Here is a 22,619-nt window from a genome sequence, read left to right as displayed (position 1 = left end):
AATAAAAGAGTCAATTAGCTAGCAACATTCATTAATGAAACTGAAAACTGACATGCCAAAAATACTGTGCGAGGCTGAATATTATAGCAAAGGGAGTGCCACTTGAAAAGCTGGAAACTTTGATGTTAATCAGATGTATCAAATGTTTATGTAAACAGGCATAGAATTGAGATACATTTTGAATGCAGGAAGTAAAATTTGCTTGAAGAGTGTTTATAGGAAACCTTGAAAGACAAAAGCTTGGAATTACATTAAAACAGAGGGCCCAATTCTTGTTAAAAATAGCTTTGTTAGACATAATGAAGTTACAGTGATTTAAACAAGTATTTGTGAAAGGAATTTATAGCCTGTGATACTGAATATTCCAGAGAACAAGACCCTGAACCAGTGAAACCTTTCCTACTGAACTCCATCACATAAGCATGTAGGAAGTTCCAAGCCCATATTGTGCTGTTTAAGGGAAAGTAGATAGTAGAAACAAAGCTTTAAGCCAGGCCCTTTTGCAAAATCAGTAGATCCAATCAGAACAACCAACAGACCCACGAACCTTTAGTAACCAATTCTAGCCTCCATTTTTCTCAGTTGATACCACAGTAATATAATCTGCAGAGGTCCACAGAACATTCAGGGTCATTGTCCAACACAATATCACAGGCTGTGGAACACTTCCCAAGGCCTACCAAATACTTCAGACATTAAAAATCTCAAAGGTCACAATTTCAGTGTGCCACAGGGGAGGCAGCGAGTTATCTCCAATGCCCTTCCAACAACAGGGCACTAAATAACACTAAACTGACATTCCCAGATCACCCTCATAAGCAAACCACACACAGTTTCCAGGGTGGTGGAAAAATCCCCTGCTGATCTAAACTGAGAAAGAATTTGCTGCCTAACCTGCGGCTGGTGACTATTTGCAAGAATGGGAAGATAACAGAAATAGTCATCTGTTCACTGGGGTTCACTCTAACAATGTGATGCTGCCAACAAAACACAATGGAAGTAAATAAAAAAGAAGGTGAGGAAATGGGCTGAGGCTTGCTGCTTATCAGTCTGGGCTGACAGTGGCCACAGGAGAACTCTCAGGGTTCACTTAACAACGTGTCATGAGAGCTTCTGGTGTTACTTGAAGCTTAAGGCTAACTAACTGCAAGGGTGGTTTTGTTAAAGGTGGGACAGCAATCACCAGTTCAGTATTTATGCTGTGAGGCAAAAGCCATACTTTATTACTCTGGGTCTACTTGGTGGTTTCCATGCTATCCTTGCTTGTCAGTGTGTGTATTCACTGAAAAGTATTAGGGCTTTATCAAGAAATAAAAAAATTCTTCAATCTGTTAAATTCTTCTTCACATCCAATGAATATTTTTTACTTCAGAATACCTTATTCAGAAATTGCTGTTGGCCATGTGAGGTAATTTTGCAGTTAATGTACAAATCCAAAAAATTTTGATATTTCATTTTAGGAAACAAAATCTATTTTGCTTCTAAGGAAATTAAGGGCACCAAGAATTTAGATTTAAGCCCACTGTATAATACATTGCATTTGGTTCACTGGTAAAAACCTTCTCAGTATTTGAATTCTTTCCTCTTAAAAATGACACATTTTACATTTTCTCCATTTATTTAGCATCAGTTGAGATTCACAGATTTGTTATCCATGTACTTACCATATATATTTCTGAAAACTGTGAAGCAGTTTTGATAAATCAGAGCCAAAGCCCTATGAGCTACCATTAAACTAGCTTATCCAAACATTTGTTACCTTTCTACATATATGGCTGAAGAGGAAAGGATTAGCCTGGAAAAACTACTTTCATATGCGAACAAGACTTGCACATATCACTGGAAATCTGCTTATTAAAATGTTCATGCCAACATTTCACTTGTAGTTAAACCACAGAACACTGCTTTTAAACTCAGAGAAAAGAGAAATGAGCATTTCCAACAGAGCAAGACTGTGCTTGACCTAGAAGGGTGGTGAATCCATCAACTGTCTCAGAGGTGAAAATACACTATATTTTGCCCAATTTAATCTTAGGAGCCCCAGATCAAGACAGCACTTTAAGAACAAACTTCTCTGTTTTCTGAAAAGTGCTTATGTGTCTGTTCATTTCACTGACTTAACACAGGAAGTAGGAAAGACTTCTTAAATTGGTAAATAAGCTAGGACATATACATTTTGTATAACTGTGATCCTAAAAACTTAGTCCAGCAAGAATGTTATTTATTTAAAATAAATTAGCTAATAAGTACCAAACCAAAATTTGATAGTATAGTTATTTCACATGGTGCAATTCTCATGGCAGCCCAAGAGAATTCTGCTTGCATTAAGGTGGAAAGTCAGCAAATGTTTCACATTGCCTTTTTTTTCCCCAGATTCTTGCTAAATGAAAGATTTAAAAATTTTATTTCCTCAGTGTCATGGCAATTTAAAAGTGCACAGTTATTTTACCATGACATTCTAAATATATCACTCCTAAAATAATTTTAAAATTACTTATTTTTGCCTTTTTGTTTACTAACTTCCTTGTCTTACGTAGCTGCAGCTGCTGTCTTAGCACTTCAGTGTACATGGGAAAACAACATACTGAATGAGCTGAGGAAAAATTCCAAACAGAGTAATTTAGAGTCGTATTCATTAGGCCTATTTAGGCAGCTGAAATTATACAGCCCTGATGTCACACCAATGATGTCTGTCATCTACATCAAACAAATATGTGGGACAGTAGTTTTTTTCCCAGAACATTTGATTTTGTTAATCTCCTCAGCACAGTCATACAAAATCATGACTTGCCTACTAAAGTTCTTATTAGCTCAGACTAATTACTGTCAAAGGAGATCATGCATTTTCTGAATGCATTGCCAAGCAAAGTTAAAAGAAGGACACATGAAATGCAGTGCACGGATGGATCTGTGTGTTTATCACAAGATAAAAACGTAAATCTATCAAGTTAGAAACTCAAACAAATAATAGCAACCTAAATAGTTTCTGGTTTGAATCTCACCAATGGATTATAAAAGTTATTAAAATGTAACTTATTTACCCATAGTCTATTTTGGTTTTACAGTATCTGCTAACTACTCCTTGCTTCCTGGAAGATGGAAAGAAAAAAAATCACAATGGAAAGCAAGAACAGGTCGTACTGATGCTTATGTCTATAAGAAACATTATATAATTAAATTCTCCACCTCTATTTGTTATTAGAACAGCATCTTTTTGTGGCTACCTGTTAATTACTGGCAATTGTACGAGGCTTCCTTTATTGACTATGTTCAGTCTTCACCTAAAGTGTCCTAACTTGTGCTGTGTACTGTCTGTGGTGGCATGAGAACAATGCCTATTCTTCTCGGGTGATACAATTCTTAAATTTTTTCCTAATATGCTTTTCTTATTATGTTCTGTCATTTTCTCTAATTCTGCAATTTGAATATTTATAGCAGATGCTTGTTCTAAAGCACTGTTTTCACCTAGGAATCCCTTTTCTAAATTGACATCATGTCACAGTGATTTGACAAACTCTGTTCCTAACCTCATGGGCATCGTTTCAGTTTCTCCTCTATGGAGATGGGAAGTAATGCTGCATTTCCAATCCCGTGTCTGGGAGCAGAATTATTTGCAACACATTTTTGTGAAATTTAGTGAATAAGAGGGGTTAAAAGACATCCCTCCCCTTGTCCCATTGATGCATCTGGCAATTTTTGTAGGTCTTCAGGCAAGTATGCAAGAGTCTGTAGTAATTGCAAAAGTCAGATTTGGAACAGCTATTTAAGCCTCAACCCCTTAATTTTCACATGCGTTGCCCCAGCATGGCTCCCTCCTGTGTAAGGATAGCACATCCAGTTTCTCAGGGGCTTCTGGGGAAAGTCTACCCAGGACCCCTAGCCAGACAGGTTCATCATCATATTGGGATTCAAATGCCTCCTTGGGGCTACCAGGGCAATAGAAATGAGGTGAGAAGTCTACACAGATGTTCTTATCCATTGAAAAAGCTCATTCTGGCTTAAGTGGCAAGTAAGCAGCAGTGGTCCCTAGCAGCTGCCAGGAGCTGAAAAGGCACAGAAGAAAAGGCGCAGTTATCCCGGGACTGACCTATGCACACATTTTCATCGTCCAGCTCTGCAGAAGCATTTCTGAAGTAGCCCAGCCTGCATAACTCGCAGTGCTGACCTCTAGTGTTGTGCTTACAGCTCACGCAAATGACCGTATTGAGCAGCTCGATGTAACTGCACCGGTTGGAGTGCCCGAAGCATTCACAGTCTTTCAAGGAAGAACAGAAATGTATACAAAGTGTATACAGCAGCAGAGTAATAGCACATTACATGCTTAGTAAAAATGAACCATGAGCAGAAGTATGAATGAATGGCACATACATGTTAATCAATGTAACATGGACAGCAGCAGATGTTTATCTGCAATGGAAGTGGAGCTGGTTTCAGGCAGGTTAGCGTGACCCGACAACCATGGCATGATGTCGGAGGTTGGCTGTTGTTGGCAGACCTGATGGAACTGAAGCATTTGCAGTTGTAAACCTTTCAGGGTTACTGGAGGCTCAGTTTCCGCTGACAGAAATGCACTTATTTTTGCACATTTGAGATGAGTATAAATCAAGACCTGGGGAAAACTTCCTCATATTAAAAATGTTAAATTCAGTGAACAAAATTGTCAAACTTCATTATGCTTAAATCCACAACTGTAAGTAAAATAAAAGCTTTTTTTTTCTGACAGAAATGGTGAGTATTCAAAAATGCTACTGAACTTGGGGTGCTAAACTGGTAGGCACCTTGAGAACCAGACTTTTTTATTTCAAAGCCAAACAAATCTCTGGTTTGACAATTTTGGCCAACACCTCCTAAAACGATCAACAGGGAAGAAAAGGAAGGAAGACAGTTGTTATTGGACTACATCCACTGTACTTCTGAGGTAAGCATTAACCAATTTTTGTATTCCGAGATGAAAAACAATTGGGCCAGAAAAGATTATGAAAATTCTGAAATGTGTACTGACTAGAAAGCATGCTTACTGCAGCCATCTAAAATGAAGTTGGCATGACAGCTGCCTCAAAAAAACCCCTTCATTAAATATAGAATGCTCGTGCCTTTTAGTCTTTATTCACAAGCAATGCTTGCTTAATGCAGAATGAAAGAGAAGTTAGAAATGTAACAATAACATTATAGAAGACACAGCTCTGCTTTGTGTAGAACACTTGTGTATGCCTCATCACTCAACTCCTGGGATTCTGAGTCCAGAATGAATGCAGGAAAAGTTACTAGGATGATCAGAGAAGTTGAGTCTATTTAAAAAGTGAAGACTAGGAAAATTTGGCTTGTTTAGTCTAGGAAACTGATGATAAAAGATACCACCGGGCTATAAATACATCAAGAAGATAAGCCTCCTGCCATCCTAATGGACAACACTGGCACAAGAACAAATGGCTCTTAACTGGCTACTGAGAAATTTCAGCTGGAAATTAGGAGATGGTATCTAGCCATTAGGGCAGTGAGGTTCTTGAACACTTTCCATTTGTAGCAAAACACACTGATGCTTTGCAGATGTAGTTTTTTAACTGGCGGAATAAATTACGGTATGTTTCCTGCAATAATGGAGCACTGGGTGCAGTGACTTGCAAGGTCGTGAAGTTAACTTATCTTGTAATTAGATAAGGCTGTAGCAGAGGGTGTAAAATGTTTACATACATGACAGAGGCCAAGTCCCCTGTGCTGCCTTTCCTCTGGTATGCTCATCCCACTGACTGGTGGAGTAGGGCATCACATACAGTATTTGTGCCTGTCTGTATTTTTGTCAAGAAACAACAGTCCCAGTACATATTTCTGAGTATGCTCTGCACTCCTAATACATGGATATTTCTTTGGCTTTTGTCTGATGTACTGGACCATAAATAGATTGCACTGTAAATAGATTACATTTTTTCTTAGACACTTAGCACAACATATGTTTCAATCTTGAGAGCTGCCTTTCTGCTGCCAGAAAACATTAATCCATTTTACATATACGCATTTAGTTCACATATATTTCTTGTTCTCTTCAACATTATTCTGCTAAACCAGCGTTTTGTGGTTCATGCTAATCTGATAATTCTGATGCCAGTAACTGCTGGAGTACCGGAAAGCATTTGGTGTATCAGTCTCAGTATGTTACCACCTGACACAACTGAGTAGGGAGGAAAAATGTTAATGTTTGTTGTCTTTTGCAGCTGGTCAGTCTGATTCAGCATCTCAGGCAGCCACCTTGCAGCATTTCTCCTCAAGTGAAAACTGCCTGTGTGGAGCAGACAAGAGATCTGAAAGTGGAAGCTAGCACTAGCAAACAGGAGTCATGGAAAATTGTTCTGATTGTGTTTCTGTGTTTGATTTTTAAAATAAGAAAGACTGACTAGTGATAAGCAACCTGATCTTTCTGAATCTTGGATTCAGAAGCAAGGCTGTCTTAGTCTCTTTGTCTTATATAGGATGTGTCTTCTGCTACCAACAGAGAATTTGTTTTGGTGAGATGAAATTGTATTGGTATGTTGGTCAGACTTGTTGCTAAACATTTTCATACTCCAGGTGAATTTAGAGGAAATAATTTGCCTATATTCTATAAAGAAAGCTGACTATGTTACATCATCTTTTGTATTTAAGGCAGCAGAAAGAAATTGAGAATATTCTGTAAATGAATGACTACACTTCTTCCACTCCGAAATAACAATATGACCTTCAATAATATTACTACTATACGTAATTAGCCATTGCAAAAGCACAAGAAACAAAGCTGCACATTAAGCAATTCACTCTGTAACAAGGCTTGCTCCGTTATGATTTGGAGTGAAGAAACATCTAATAATTATGAAGCACTTGGATGTACACAAACACTAGTAAACTTATGCCAAAGGACTGCCCAAGTTCAGATGTGGGTCATCAATATGGAAGGTAAACAGATCTTAAACTTGGTTGCATTTCTACGGGTATTGCTCCTTTGTAACAACTATGTGGGTGAAACAAAGTTTTTGTCTCAACATTAACTAACTAATGCTAAGGTACAGGAATGCTCTAGGAGTCTTGATCAGACTAGTAAATGCTACATGGTGTAGAAAAAAACCACAGTTAACTTGAAAACAGTCTACCATCTGATCAAACATTAGCAATGGCGAAAGGAAAAAAAAAAGAAATGGCAAGTAATGATTGAATCAATTTTGTGACAATGTTTGCTTCCCCCCTGCCTCTCCACCACATTTCTAGTGCAATAATTTGTTGCTGTAGGCCTGGTCAGTGAATCATTTTTACATCCCTCTGTGTTTACAAAAGTAAACTATATAAAAAGTTCTCATATGATTGAAATGGAATTAGTTGCTCTACTAGCTACCTGAGGTGCTACCCTAAACCACTCAAACATAGCACACAGAAGTGCATTCAGCACCATGCCAGCTGGGAAGCTGCCAGTGCTGTATGGCCCTTCTAGCTTGTCATGTGGTTCACCTTAACCAGAAGTTAGCCTGCTTGTGAAAACTGTCAGAAGCACAGCTCAGTGTCTTTAGGCAGCAGCTCTGGCCAGCAGCCTAAGCACTTTCATGCACTGGCAAAGTCATGCAATCACTGAAAGAGATGAGGGAAAAGTATCAAAATCAGGCTGCAAATGGTTTACCAACCATTGTGAAATGATGTGAGCTCCTTACATGTTAGAAAGTGCTGCTTTCAGTTCTGAGTACCACATGTCAGAAAAGACACAGATAAGTTGAATAACAATAAGGAGTGAATGGTTCAGGAATCTCAGGAGAGGTAATGATAGCTAGATAGGTTTAATGTTTAATGTGCCATGTTAGATGTGATCTTTTTTTTTTGATGATTCAGGAATTGTCAAATCCCTTGCAAACTCACAGAAGCATTGACTCCCTGAGCTTTTAAAGACTATTTTCATTGCAACAATTTTGATCCTGTTGCAGAAAGTGTGATAAAATTACCCACTGAAGGAGGCTCATGAAGAGGTTGATAACCTAATTGTTTTGTTTCTATAAATGGAATGTTTCCCCTCCACCCCCCCCATTCTAATGCTATGCATTTACATCTTTGAGATGAGATACTATTTTTATGGGGACAAGGTTCTGCTGAAGCTTCAGCTGCAACCATTAAAACATGAAATGTCATCACATGAAACAATGGTAAACACACATGGAAGGGTAGCATCATTTCTAAACTAAGACAGGTTTCATCAGACAGCTATCAGTGTCACTTTTTAATTAAAAGCACAAAGCATATTTCAAGAAAAGTGCATTCACAAGTCATTAAATTATTTTTTTCTTTTTCATTTTCCAGTAAGTCCATGTTCCTCCTCCATACACTAAGGCAAACAAAGGAGATTTCATTGTAACCTTAGAAATTACCTGCTTCATAACAAACAGTATGGCTCATTACCATGATCTCATCAAATGGGTCAAACTAAGTTCAAACATTTCTTAATAACCCTTTTCCTTGTTAATATGTATTTAATGAATAATGAGATAGTCACAATAGCTACAGAAAGACAAAACATCTTCATACATACTCTTTACAGATAAATTGATGAGGAAAAACAATGAAAAGATCTCAGGGTTCAGACTGTGAATGATATGCAAATGAAACAGGTTGCCTGTAAGTCAGAGAGAATATTGGCATCCTTTATTACGTCCATATAATTCCATTATTTTGATAAAACACTGAACCATCAGTCCAAAATGTAATGCCTGCACTATGAATTGGCATACTTACAATAAAATGAAGACATAAGGCACACTTACAATGCATTAAAAGACATAACAATGCATTACATTCCATGGCATTTACAGATACTTCTTGAGGACATGGACAATTGATGTTTTATGGATTGTTTGCCCTCAACTAATCTGCTTATGTTTCCTCTTTTACAATTTATGCATATCAGTGAGGAAAACAAGACTCTCGTAAACATTTGCTTTCTAGGCATGGACCTGAATAGTTATGTTCATACATTTAACTCCTTTAAAAATAAATGCCATGTCACTTTATCTGCCACCAACAACTGTGTAAGAAGCATATTTATTTTTCTTTGTATGGCTTATGTTTATGTGACTTAATGCTTCTGTTGTATTCAATGAAGATGCCTCACCAGTAAACTAATGGGTACACTTCACAGATATTCCAGATTCATACAGTGCAATGTTTTCACAACACAGAGCACTATGGGATCACTGTATGAATCCTAGAATTCCTACCTCTCTTGTGGTTTGCAACTTGAACAGAAGAAACAGTTGACATAGCTAATTTGGGAGCAACTGGATAGGTAATAAAATGAACAGCAAATTAGAGAAGGTATCATATAGGAACAAATCAAAATATTAAAATAAACATTTATTCTCTTTTAATTTTAACAGTGGTTATTTTTTTTGTAAGGAAAGGGTGCAAGTTACAGAAAATGAGTTATACACTATCAATTATTGAATCACTTGAGCTGTAATATTCAAGGTCAAGATGGAAATGTAATTTACATTCATGCACTTTGGCAGTTTTGTGTTACAGGTTGTTTGGTGATTTCTCCCAGTCCATGACAAATGACTATAGGGTAACCAGAGTGGTCTGAAAATGGTTTGATTGAATTTGAATGCATATTTATTCTGGCCAAATAGTATAAACCTAAACCCCACAATAAAATAATTAGATATAGGCAGATTTCTGTAATTATTCTTTTCATACACTATCCTTAACTGAAATATTAAAACTATACTATATGTTAAACACTGAAACAATATGCTGCAAACACACAAAAGCTGAAGAGAAATGCTTTGAAGTTTTTGTGTTTTGTGCTCCCTATCAAAACATCAAAACTAAATTTACTTAAACTCTTATTTTTGGGGAAGAAACACTGAATAATTCTGTGCTGTTCAAGATGTATTTTGCAATGAAGTTAGGTCTTACATCACCCACAGTACAATTAAGCAATCAAATCCATCAGAAATGCTAAGTATAATTTAATTGGGAATGTTTTGATTTAAAATTCCTCTGAATAACGCAGGCTAAAACTTACAGAGAGCAGAGGAAAAGAGATCAATCTGGGTGGCGGTTTTTTTTTATATGTTTAAAAAACACATGCAAAAACTTGGAAAATACAACATGAGCTAAATGAAATTATTGGAATGCTAGATATTACTTCATCAGGAATAGGTAGTTTTAAATCTAGGTGAATAATCCAAACTAAAGTACATTGCTAATCCTTACAGAGAGCACAGATCAATTTGTATTTTCTATTTTGCTGGGCACATAGAAACTCACACATATAACATGGTAGTATGCACATGCACATGCATATGTTTGATTTGGTGATTGTGTTTCATAGATTTAATTACAGCCCTTCCAGCGTAATTCCCAACACATCTTGTTTGGTTCAGTGAGTATTTTCTAGATTGCCTTTTCATTAATTTTCTTCTCCACCTCCAGGTGTTACAGCATAGAAAGGACACCCTTTGAACATGAAAGCAAGCCACAGGCCAGATTTCTGCAGGGAGTTTTTGGGGAGGAAAGGGCAGTAAATAAGGACAAAAGGACATTATTTTTGTAACAAGCAATCACTTTGAAATGTGAAGTAAAGCTGAATACTTCTTCAAATAACAAACACTCTTACTTCTATTAGTCATCTTAAAAAATTATTTTGTTTCTTTCAGTGCCACATCATGCCACAGTCTGTGATTAATTTTTTGTGTAGCACTCAAATTGTAGAAAAACATGGGTCTATCCTGCAGAGAACTTGCTTGTACTGCGGATGGCATGGAAGCTGAGAATGCTTCTCAGCTCACTTGGGAAAATAAAATGGAAACATGACATTAAAAATGGGTTTGATGTAGACAATGACAACCTTTTTTTCACTTAAAATTTCAAAACTTACTTAAAATACAGATTGTGCTACCTAAACAAGTTCAAAATTATCTTGGGCTTTCTGTGTATTAGTACTTAAAATCTGTGTGTCTACTATTCCCATATTTGCAGTAATGTGCACAATCTGAGTGTTGGAAGACTCCCTTTTCAGGTAAGGTTGTTTTATAGTTATTTTCTCACAGGATAGCATTACTTAGCACCAGAGAAAAATGAGTTGGATTATCGTCGTTATGACTTTTGCCACCACGTGGGACTTGTTGAGAGCAATTTCAGTACCTTTAGACCACTAGGAATTTTACAGCATCCTACCTTGGTTTGGTTTAGAAACCTCAAGGGAAGAAATATTCGGCCATATCCTATCAAACTTTGGAGGATCTGCATGCATCAGGAAAAATCAGGTTTTGTTATTTACATCTGTGATATTGTTCTAAACAGGCAAGCATATGGACAAAGACAGAGATTACACACAGCTATTACTGGACTAGTCTAAGTTGCACTAGAACAGAACATGACTCCACAGTGAACAAGAAAACAAGCAATTGATGATTCCCAAAACACCAAATGGACATAAAATACTGTGCATAACAATTTCTCTTCTGTGGCTTAAAATATAATTTTTCATGATGAGAAGATATCCTAGGCCAATATATATGGTTCTAACACCAGGAACAAAACAGGAACATATTGTGTTAAATCCGCTCGGCAGAGATAAAACGACAGTATCAGACAAATATGGATTTCTTACCAAAGACACATATCTTACTGTGACATCCTGTTTCAGGGCCTTTTGAGTGAATTACATATCTGTTATCAGAAGAAATATATTTACCAGTAGAGTGGGCCTTTTCTTTGGCTCTCACACTTTTGTGTGTTTCATCTATTTCCTATCACCTCTGCTGATACATTTTACAGCTTGATTTTTTTTTTGTCATAACGTTAAATATCTACATTTCTTCTAAGTCCTACATAATGTGTTACTTGGATGAAGCATTTTGTGTGAGCAAAAGAATTAGCTGTGTCTCTTTAGAGCTTTATCTCCTTTGGTTAATGTGTTAAGGGGCTGGGGAAGTGGGGAATGACAGCTCTTAGGCAGAATGGTGCTGGGTGTTGGAACTGAGAGTAACTGAAGGGGATGGTGTTGTGGGGAAGGAAAGAAAACTTTTCCTTTTTTCTCTGTTTCCATCTGCCTAGCTTTGAACATTAGATTTGGACCATATTTTTATAATCTCTGAGTACTGCAGTAGTTGTGTCTTGTCTGAACCAAACAGAATTCTTCTTAAGGGTCACATCAGCCAGCACTGTGGTGATATTAGCCAGGAGAGAGCTATTCCTTCACTTCTACTTATGAGGAGTTCAGTTGAGTAGTGAGTAGATTGCAGTTGTCATAACCTGGTTGGCATGGTGTATTTCACTGTTACATCCATCTTACTGGAAAACCTGTAGGGAAGCTATGACAAAAAGACTGGGGCTTCAAACATCTGATATGAAGGAGGACATCCCAAAGTATCTTCCCACCCATTTGTCAAGGGTGAAGAGAAATTGGCTGTGTGGGGCTGTCTGTCCCTAAAGTCCTCCTACACAGAGAACAATTCAAGGATAGGATGGGGACCTGCTCTAGGCCCTTCACTGTTAAGTTGTCTTCTGCAATTGAATGGGTCAAGCTGTAATATACGCACATTTATACATAATTACATCAGATTCTTGCATTTTTGTGTTTTTTCCTTATCAATCAAGAAAACAGAAGAAAGAAAAACTGAGTCATTTTGGTAGATTCTCAGTCTATGTATTGACTAAAATTAACCTGCCTCTTCAGGTCAGATCCACCAATTCCTACACATAGGAAGTGCAAATGCCTCAGTCAGAGTGGATGACAAAAAGTATCTACAAGCTGGACCTAGTGAGGTGGTGTGGTAATGCTGACCCCTCCACTGACAGCTCTGCTACCATGCACCTGAGAGACCACCTTCCTCTTCCTCAGACACTGACTGACAAATTACTTGCACAGTTAATTCCCTGTTAAAAATTTGGTAGCTGTAGGAACACTTAGGCTTGACCTAAACATTCTAAAGTGACTGGACATTAGACATAACATAAAAATCAGTAGGTAAAAGAGGAAAAGCAATCATTATGGACTATGTTGTCCTGCTGTCCCCTGAGCGTTTTCTTCTTTTAGCCATTGTGCAGCATCAGAGTTGTTTCAGAAAACTGGTCACATTTTGGGCTGGAGCTTCCAATAACCCACTTGTGATGTTGAGTACTGTATGGCACACCTGCTACAAAAATTCACATGTATAGTGGTCTTCAACTGAAAAGGCCTGGGTATTGCCAGAGGTAAAATTAGTAGTGCCAAATAACTTTGTAATGCCTTAGAACTAACCCTCTGGAATTTGTCATTTAATAAACTGTAGGTCCTATATAGAGAATCAGATACTTTACTTTATCAAAATGATATAATCAGTAACATTTAATATATAATCTCTCCTGATTGTGATTGCTCAATGTAATCTCATCTCCAAGTACAACGACTACTTGTAAGGTAGAAAAAAATAATTTATGTATTTCTTAGAGATCCTATAAATGCTATAGATCTATGCTTGTTTTAGCAAACTTACTTAAAATGGAGGTTGTGACTTACTGCAAAATAATTTAAAATTCCCCGAACCTTTAAATTAGACAACACTGAACTGAGGCTCTTAATGGGCACCCAAACAATAAAGAGCATATTTACAGTGCCTGGAGAGTACCATTTAAGTATTATTACCAGTGATTATTATTGGTTATTACTGATAATTATAAGCATCTTAGAAGGGACTTCTGGAGGTCATTTATTTCCACAGTTTGCTCATGGCAGGGTCAACTTTAAAGCTAGATGAGGTTGTTAAGGGTCATATCCAGCTGAGACCAGCTGCAGCTTGGTAATGTGGTTAATGCTCCTGAGACTTGATTCTTCTGTTATGTGCTTTTTAAAAATTTTGGTAAAGAGGGTATCTTTTTCTCATATGCTTTATTCATGGCCTTTATTTCCATCAAGATTACAGGTTTCTTGATAAAGATCTTTCTTCATATATTTGAATTTTTTTAAAATGGAGATGACATTAAATGCTTTATCTGAAAAGGTAGGTGAGATGTCCAAGTCAAAGAATGTTGACTGTCATTCCCACATGTATATTGGAGCAGATGAGTCATCTTTTGAACAGGCACTGGGAACATTCATTTAGCAGCAAGTTATTCTTTCACAGCAACCTGTGAAAATATTTCTAGTCCTTGGTGATTACCACAAAGGGTTTTATTTATAGAGAAGTTGACTAGATAAACCGAGATTTTTCAGAACAGTTTCACGTCTGGAAACTGTATTTTGTAATTACAGTCATTATTTGCCAGAATAATAAATTAATCTTGGTGTAGGTATTCTGTAAGATGTGCTGTTTCAATCTACCTTAAAATATTCCATGACAGTTATTCTGGGCAAGCAAGGCTACAGAAATGTGAGAGTTTCTAAATGTATATTTTAGTGTTATTATTTAAAAGTGAAGCTACTGTAGGCATCTTTAAGAGTGGAGGTATGCAAGCTGTGCAACTGAGCAGAAAATCAGATATGACATTTTAAATTTGCATTGGATATTTTTGCATTTTTAGTTACTATTGTTCCAAAGCAAATTATATGTAGAAAGTAACTACTGGAAAAAAAATCTTACTTTCATGAGGTAAGGAAAAACTGACTGCATTATGTTTATTAGATGTATGATAATTTCCTTTTTCTCCTCCCAATTTTTTTTCCCCTGATATATAGTATCAGAAAAACTTCAGCTATTAAAATAAGAAAATCTGTCTCAAATATTCACTGGAAGTACAGTCTGCACCATGGATTGCACCATGGTTTCAAACTGGGGAAATAAAGAAAGTGAATGGATTGTTTCAGCCTAATTCCAACCAGACAGCTGTACATGAAAAAAACCTGTCATGATCTTGGCAGAAATTAATCAGCATTTTGTTGGCTTCTCATTCCAACGAAGTACTGAGCTGGCAGTAAAATTAAAATGCATTCCCAGTGAGAGGGGCTATCCCTCCTCAGGGATGGAGAGCAGAGGTGATGGAGCGCAGCAATTCTCCGCTTCTGCTGCCCGTGCTCTGCAGCAGACAGTGCCTGATCATCTCCTCAAGTGATTCTGCTGGCCCAGCCCACCAACAAAGCATCTGATGAAAATTACTACTAATAAATCTGTAAGTCTTAAATAATGCTCACTAGTGGCAGACAGGGAGCACTTGTGTTGGCAACTATCATTATTAATTTATTTTTTAATAACAATAAGGAACCCTAGTGAGATACTCTGATTAAGATGTTTTCTAACTTTCTTTCCATTTAAAACCAAAAAAGTATTTAAAAAAGTATCAATATAAACTTCATGATTCAGTAGAACTTCATGTCTCTAGCCACAGAAATCTGGCCTTGCCACTGCCTATTTTAAACCACAAATAGGCAACAGTTAATATCTGTTCGAAATTATAGATGTCTGCTGAGGACAGTGAAATTATGACAGTGATTTTAGGTGTTAATATTGAACAAAAAAAATTAGGATTAATAAAAAATAATGCTCACTGAAATCATTGGCAGATTTAGTAAGTGCTGGAGCAATCGTGTGTGTTTATATCAGATTGTATTCCACCATTTCTTGCGAGCATCTTGGTATCATTGTTACAGCATTTCTATCTCCTGTGGTCTTTTTGAAGTTATGATAATCTACCTCACATAAAATTTGCCTTTTAGCACTTTCATTTAACTGCATAATCTAAATCACCGAAAGAGAAGAAATGCTGATTTTTTTAAAATCAACCCTTTATTTTATTAAGTTAAAAAAAATACTTGCCACTATTAGGCAATCTTTCTTGCAGCAACGTAGGAAGTTTCATACCTGTTCCTTTGAAGAAAGGAGAATTCTGCATAAATGTGAAGATGTGGTTGTTTTATGGTAGCTCCTCAGCCATAACAGCTTTTATAACTGTTGGAAGAATTTAAATTTAATTAGTCCTTTATGTGTCCACTTGTTGTAGAGTAAAAAAAAAAGTGAACTTTTTATAGGCTTAAAAAAGTAATCCAATCATCCAGCTCTGGAAACTTTCAGGTATCAGAAAAAAATCCACTGATTTGAACAAATTGTGGGCCGATTCTCAAAATAGTGAGGGCTGAGGGAATTCTTCAGTTTTAAGTATTTCCAGTAAAATTTTTGCAGAAGTGAACAATGACTTCAAGTATCTTTGGAATAAAACATTTAGGTACATTCTCATGAAAAAATCAAGTTACTTTGTTGTTAGTTTGCAGGGGTTGTGTTGTTCCTTTTTTTTTGGCTGGTTCTGCTTTTTCCTTCAAAAATGCTGAAATTGGCTGATTGCCTGGGATTATTGTACAGTAATTTACAACTGATGAAGAGTAAATCAAGATTTTTTTTTTTTAAATCACCATGCTGATTTGGAAACCTCATTCCACTCATTCCTTCCTTTACTCTGTGAAATAAACTGATTACATGTCTAAGGAACAGAAAGAAAAAGATGAGAGGGTAACATAGAAATGCATTTTTCCCTGGTAATTTCTCCCCAAGCTTTATAGATAATTGGATTTTAAAATATCATTTTGGATCGTGTCTACTTCTCTAAACTTCCTTGAGTAACTGAGCTCATATGAGCTCACTTGCATATTGCAAGTGCCATGTGTTTTGCATGGGTAGCATGGTACATATTGAAATGTTGATATCCTATATTCTAGAGTATCCTATCACTTCATTATTTATTAATGGTTAAAAGAAAGATAACTGTGAACTGAGTAATTTTCCATATATTACAGCAAATAAAAAAGCATTGAAAACACTATTTGATTGGCAGACTCTTAAACTAACTCAAGATGAGGATGGTAAACTGGAAAGAGGAATGAGAAACAACTCTAAACTGTCAGTGGCTGTGTCTGTGAGACTGCTGAGAGCAGCTCTTCTTATCTGTTAAAATTGGTGGATCTGGCAAAACAAAATCTGAACCAAAGGCTTCCCCAAATCCCATCCTAACAAGCTCTCAGTGCTCCCTGGGGCAGCATTGGTGGTTTCTAACCTTGCCCTCAAAATCACTCTGCAAAGAGATGGTTTCTGCTCAGTGCTGGACTCAGTTCTGCTTCCTCAGCCTCAGGGGCCACATCCCAGTCAGACAGAAGAAACTGGCTTTGTTGTGAATCCTACCAGGTAAAAGCATCCCTAATGGATTTATTTGGAATATAAATTTATTTCAGATCCAGTATTCAAATGTATCATGCCACAAAGGTTTTCTTTCAGCTAGGTAATGTTTTATTATAAAGGAAAATCTAATTTTAAAAGCAAAATTTGCCAAGTGCTTCAAAGAATTAAAGGAGAGGAAACAAATCCTGGCTTGATATTATAATCAGTTATTTAGATAAGGTGATTGCCTTAGACTAGAAGCCTAACAATATTATTTATTAAAAGGTCAGATTTGGATACAATTAAATTGAAATGAGAACATTTTGCTTATATGTCCAAAATAATAGATGGAATCTGAAGTAAGTATTTAGATGTTTTAAGGAGATAAATATCTTAATGGTCTCTCAACAGTACAGCTATCTGTAAAACTTGACCTTATATAATAATAAAAGAGTAATGTACAATCTAGTTATGCTTGTTTACATCCTGCTGGCATATGTTGGGTATATACTCTAGTCCAGAACTTGGCACAGTAATGGCCTTGACTGGAGATTTAATGAGAGAACTTGGTTATTGCAAGAGGCCAAAATCAGGTCCAAAATACTTTGTCTTGTTATTAAAAATGAAAAAAAATCCACTATTATTTGCTCTCACCACCTTTTAAGATACATATTTACCACATTAACATTTCATGACAAATATTTAAAACAAGTAAAGCTACACTCATCCAGACACTATTTTAGCTCCAGAAAAATATCTACTAGATTTTTCAAGGTTAAGAAAACAATAAAACAAGAAAGTGCCCATTCAGTCTTTTTTGTCTTTTGCTTCTGTGTCTCGCATTCATTATCACACAAAAAAAGTTCTCTTAATTTGAAATTGGCTATAAGGAAGAATAAAAACATAGAGAACAAAGGAGAAAATACCGTTTGATTATTGTGATTGCATCTTGCACTGGGGTGCACGGTCTGTCTCTAAACTCTGACTCATCTGCCAGCAGCAGGCTTTAAGGTGATAATCACCCACACAGAGCTATTTGCACATCATGTCTATCCTATCCTCTATCTAATTATACCCTTTATAACAAACTGTTTAGCATAATTAGTGGAGTTATGCTTTACAGGAAAAAAGATAGAAGGAATAGTTTAGAAGATTCAACTTTTTGAAGACATACATGTACAGGTTAGTAATGTTGGTATTTGGTCACATTCATGAATATTTTGATGCACTGGTCTATGTAAAATTGTACAATCATTATTTTAGCAAGTAAAATAATGTAGTTTTCAGAATATTTACATACTATATGTAAGCATTGCTTAAAATTATGAAATGGTTTTGGGACTCATTAATTGCTAACACTTTCACCAGTATTTTTTCAGACGTGGCTGAAAAATGCTGAAAGGGCCAGCATTGTAATCAAGAATGCTGGAAATGATCAGAGAACCTATCATTCAACTGATAGACAACAGCAGGTACAAATGACCTTAATGGGAAAGCTCTGATTTTTTTTTTTGTTTGTTTTGTTTTCTTCTAGATGATCAGAAAGGATGTTTACTAATGACCACTCTTTCTTTGTGTTCAAATGTTAGTGATAAGCTGCTTTAATACAAAATACTTTGACGTAAAAAAGGAATGGAGAATAACACATATGTGAGCACAAAGGTAAATATATATTTTTTTCTTTGCTTGATTTCATTGCAGTCTTAAAAAGTGTTAAATGAACATTGCTTGAGGTGGTATCTTTGCATGCTGCAAGTTTAGTATTTCTAACCCCGCTGCCCCAAGCCTATCCTCCTTATAAACTGGAAAGAGCTGGGCGTGCACAAAAGCCAAAACCCCCCTGTAGGTGTTCACTGCCAGGCAAAATGAAACCCAAACTGAATCTCCCGAGAGTAACGTCCTGTCCCCAGATGGAAAAAAACTCTGCTGATATGAAAACAAATACTGTATTAGCATAGGCAAACCAAAAAATCATGCAGAATCCATTAATGCAGCCACAACCAATTAATCTTGTCTGGTTTTGTGTGTTAGTTGGACTTCTGTTAAATTCTCTTTGAGAACAGGATAAATTTATGGATTCTATCCTTGTTTAACAAGAATTCTGCTCTTCCTATGTTATAGGATAGATGTTCACAACATTGAGCAAGTAGAGTTATTTTCCCCCTGAGCTATTTGAGAAAAAACACATGGAAAAAGCAAGCAGAATGTCAGTATCTACTTGTGCTCATGAACAGATGTTCATGCTTCACCCTTTTCAGGTAGGCAAAGAAATTTGTTGAATTCTACCACATATTATTCCAAGACATTTACAGCAGACTAGAGATAAAGCATAGATTTGCAGAAACTCTTGTATTTCTATAGAATGTTAAACAGAATTTTCTCCATTTGAAATAAATAAACTGTTCTAATCACCCCAGTGTAAAATACAAAGAGGTCAACAATGCATCCTTTCAGCTCACCATTGTACAAAAGGTATTTGAGTTTCCCTATTAAGTTTTCAAAGGCCAACATCTGCTGATGCTCAGAAATGGTAGATGTGGTGACGAAGGCTGTATGGAGTGTGAAGTGAAAACACAACCATATAGACCATGCAACACAGTACTGAGAAACTATAGCACAATCAAACTCCAAAGAGCTATTTCCCATTCATCCCATTTCTGTTATTAATGGCAGGAATATTTCTGAGAATGGTGACATAGACTTATTCTCTTTCATTTAGTTAGTTTTTTATTTTGTTATGAAATATATGTATAAACACATTTTGAAAATAGCGTATCACTATGAATCTGCAGTCATACAAATACCAGAGGAGACACTAGAGCAGGCAAATGACATTATTAAGATTGAAGGCTTTCATTTGCACATTATTGTCATCAATGCTGTTTTGCTATTTAAAGCTGAAAACAGATGCCAAGGCATTCAGCTGCTAACACTGCTCTCACTTGCAAGGGACATAGTTTTGATGGCATTTAACTTGGCTATCTAGAGCTTAACTAATCAGTGCTATTCATGAGCTTAAGTAAACTGAGTTGATTATAAATTGTTAGTCCTGACCCTGCATCATTAGAAGTGAGATAGTTTTATCCAAATTATTAAAAACTTTTCAGTCGGATAGCGGGTATGGCAAAATGCATTTAACAACTGTGATATTTTATAATTGCGATAGTCCTGCATTATGCAAGTTGTGTGTAAAGTATGTGCAAAGCTGAGGCTGTGGGGAATATTCTTTCAGTGAGCCGCAGCAGGATCCCATTTCTCCCTGCCTGCTTTATTGGTAATTAACTAACGTGCCATGACTGTGAGCACTCCTCAGCTGTGGAACTCAGCCGAGGCTCACAGCTGAGCTGCTGTGCACTTGGGCTCTTCTTGTTTCGTTTAAGTAATCATCTATTTCATTGATATAGCAGTTCTTTACATAACGGTGTTATGGTTTTGTTAAAATGTAATATTTTGGTCCTTTAATTGCATACAGGAAAGCATTTTTTCTGTGAAGGAACACAATTCTATTTATTTTGTGGAGTAAAGCCAAGTTCAAAGCCCTCTAGAGTTAATGCAGATTCCAGCAGATATGCTGCATTTGCTAATCTATTTCATAAAAATGGAAGCTACTCAATTTATAAACTCTTCCATTTGCTCTTTGAATTTACACACACATATACATACATGAAAATTGTTGGTCCTATGCTTCTGTTATTAGCAAACAATTTTTTTTCAAGATGCCCAACAAATATTTTTTGTGCAGCACTGTCTTAATTCTTTGTGTCACACTCAGTTTTATTAGACTCGGTGCTCATCTGATGGTAAGGAATCGATCAGAAAATCTGGGGCTGAATGCAGATGTAAGGAGTGACATTCTCTCTGACCATGTAGTAACATTTACATGTTAATGCAAGAGAGGAAGGCCAATACGCAGCCCCTGCACCACAGGACTCTGTCAGAGAAATGTTATCTACACCAGAAAGGGATGTTGGGAAATCAGATCCGTGAAGCTGAATGACAATGCAAAACAATACTGGTTTTATTACTTACTACCAATACTGGAAATACTGGGTATACCTGTAGAGAAAGAAAACACAAAGAAGTGTAGTTAGCTGCTTGCTGTAGTTGGCTGTGCTATTTCATCCAAGATTCTGAACACATTTGCAGAATACTTTATCAATCCATAGTTAAACTCAAGCCACTGCCATTACATGCCCAGTCCTTTATAAATGCAGAATCTTTAGATTTTTCAGTACGGGGCTGCAGGGACCACTAACATGCATTGACAGATGGGATCTATACCAGCTCTCTGAACTTCATGAATTTGTTCAGAACAGTTTTGTATTTCAACTAACCAGCCATTAGGTTTAATGCTCTAGATAAAAATATCAGTCATGCATGTATTATGCAGATCTAGGAGAGTAATTTAACCCAGGGATAAATGCATTGCTAACTGCTTTGGCCAGCTGCTTAAATCAGTTGGTACCTTCTGTTGCATTAATTGTATATAGCTATTTTTCCCTCTTTTACCTGACAGTTATCTAAATTAAGCTATGTAAATGAAATGTAATTGAGTGAAACAATCTAATGCAGTAGGTTGCCCATATTGATTAAGCCTCTCATTGATTTTTTTTTCTGCAATTATTTCAATTTCTAAACTGAATTAATGCAAGGAAACTATTCCAGAGGCAGGTGAGATTTACCGTAAGAGGTGGGACTGTTGAGGAGTAAAACTCCTTTACTGGATAAGCAATATGTGATCTCATGTTGTATGATGCAATCCCAAGATTTATCTTCTTGTCAGGTCTGCCTTGAAATGCGTGTAGCTTAAAACCATGGATATGAAATCTTTTCTGAAATGCCATTTTCTTAGGATTAAATGTCATTGTTAATGTCACTATGGCTCATCACTTCAGTTAGTCAGAAACTGCAGATCACTATTGAAATACTGGATATTTGCATCCTCTTCCTTAAATACAGTTTGCCTTTTTTAGGTTTTATTGACTTTTGTGGCATGCATTTTGTTGCAGAAATCTGTCTGTTTCTCCATTAAACATCTGCTACACTTATTTCAACATCTATTTTGAAGCTCTCCCTTACTCAGAGATGGCATGGACCTCACTCTACAATTAAGCAAACAGGAGCAAGGAATGTCTTGAGAATAAATGATATTCAATGCAAGCAAGGGTGTAGAAGTCAAGCTAGGAACACTCCTAACTTGTGGAATGGCTAAGACAATGCTGAAGTAACAGGATTTGCAGAATGGGGACCAAAACTAGATTTTTTTGGTTTCACCACATCAATCAATCATGGGGCAACATGTCAGAATTGTAGCTCTCTGTTTTCATATCCTATTGGCACCTGTGTCCTGGCAGAGCACTGTACATAGCACCTGCTGCTCACCCAGCCCCACACCCAGATGTTGTTTGCAAATTTAATGATTTCTACTTCTGCTGAGATTAACATGTATTTTCTAAAATTTTAGCACCATGAGGTATTGAAAGCTAAATGCAAGTATCATCATAATGGAACAATGTGGTCATAATTCTAATAGTAACAAAAAGTAATTTTTTT

General features: G+C 36.5%; 1 protein-coding gene across 10 annotated transcripts in view; it reads right to left on the bottom strand.

Annotated features, from left to right (window-relative positions):
* The window catches only part of NTNG1 (netrin G1), a 157,477-nt gene that overhangs the window by 27,618 nt on the left and 107,240 nt on the right, over positions 1 to 22,619 (bottom strand). For 5 of the 10 annotated variants that reach the window (XM_085068236.1, XM_085068241.1, XM_085068234.1 and 2 more), the window contains exons 5-6: positions 21,096 to 21,122; positions 4,088 to 4,255 (exon numbers count right to left, since the gene is read on the bottom strand). In XM_085068236.1, coding sequence (XP_084924362.1) covers positions 4,088 to 4,255; positions 21,096 to 21,122 — 195 coding nt within the window. Of the gene's footprint in view, positions 1 to 4,087; positions 4,256 to 9,218; positions 9,279 to 11,181; positions 11,248 to 21,095; positions 21,123 to 22,619 lie in introns of all 10 variants that reach the window. The other 5 variants (XM_085068237.1, XM_085068242.1, XM_085068239.1 and 2 more) reach the window with 3 other exon arrangements.

The sequence above is a fragment of the Lichenostomus cassidix genome, chromosome 8, assembly GCF_008360975.1.
Source record: "Lichenostomus cassidix isolate B80296 chromosome 8, HeHo_3.0, whole genome shotgun sequence".
Classification (NCBI taxonomy): Eukaryota; Metazoa; Chordata; class Aves; order Passeriformes; family Meliphagidae; genus Lichenostomus; species Lichenostomus cassidix.
The sequence above is the reverse complement of the archived record's forward strand: the minus strand, read 5'-3'. Positions and strand labels throughout refer to the sequence as shown.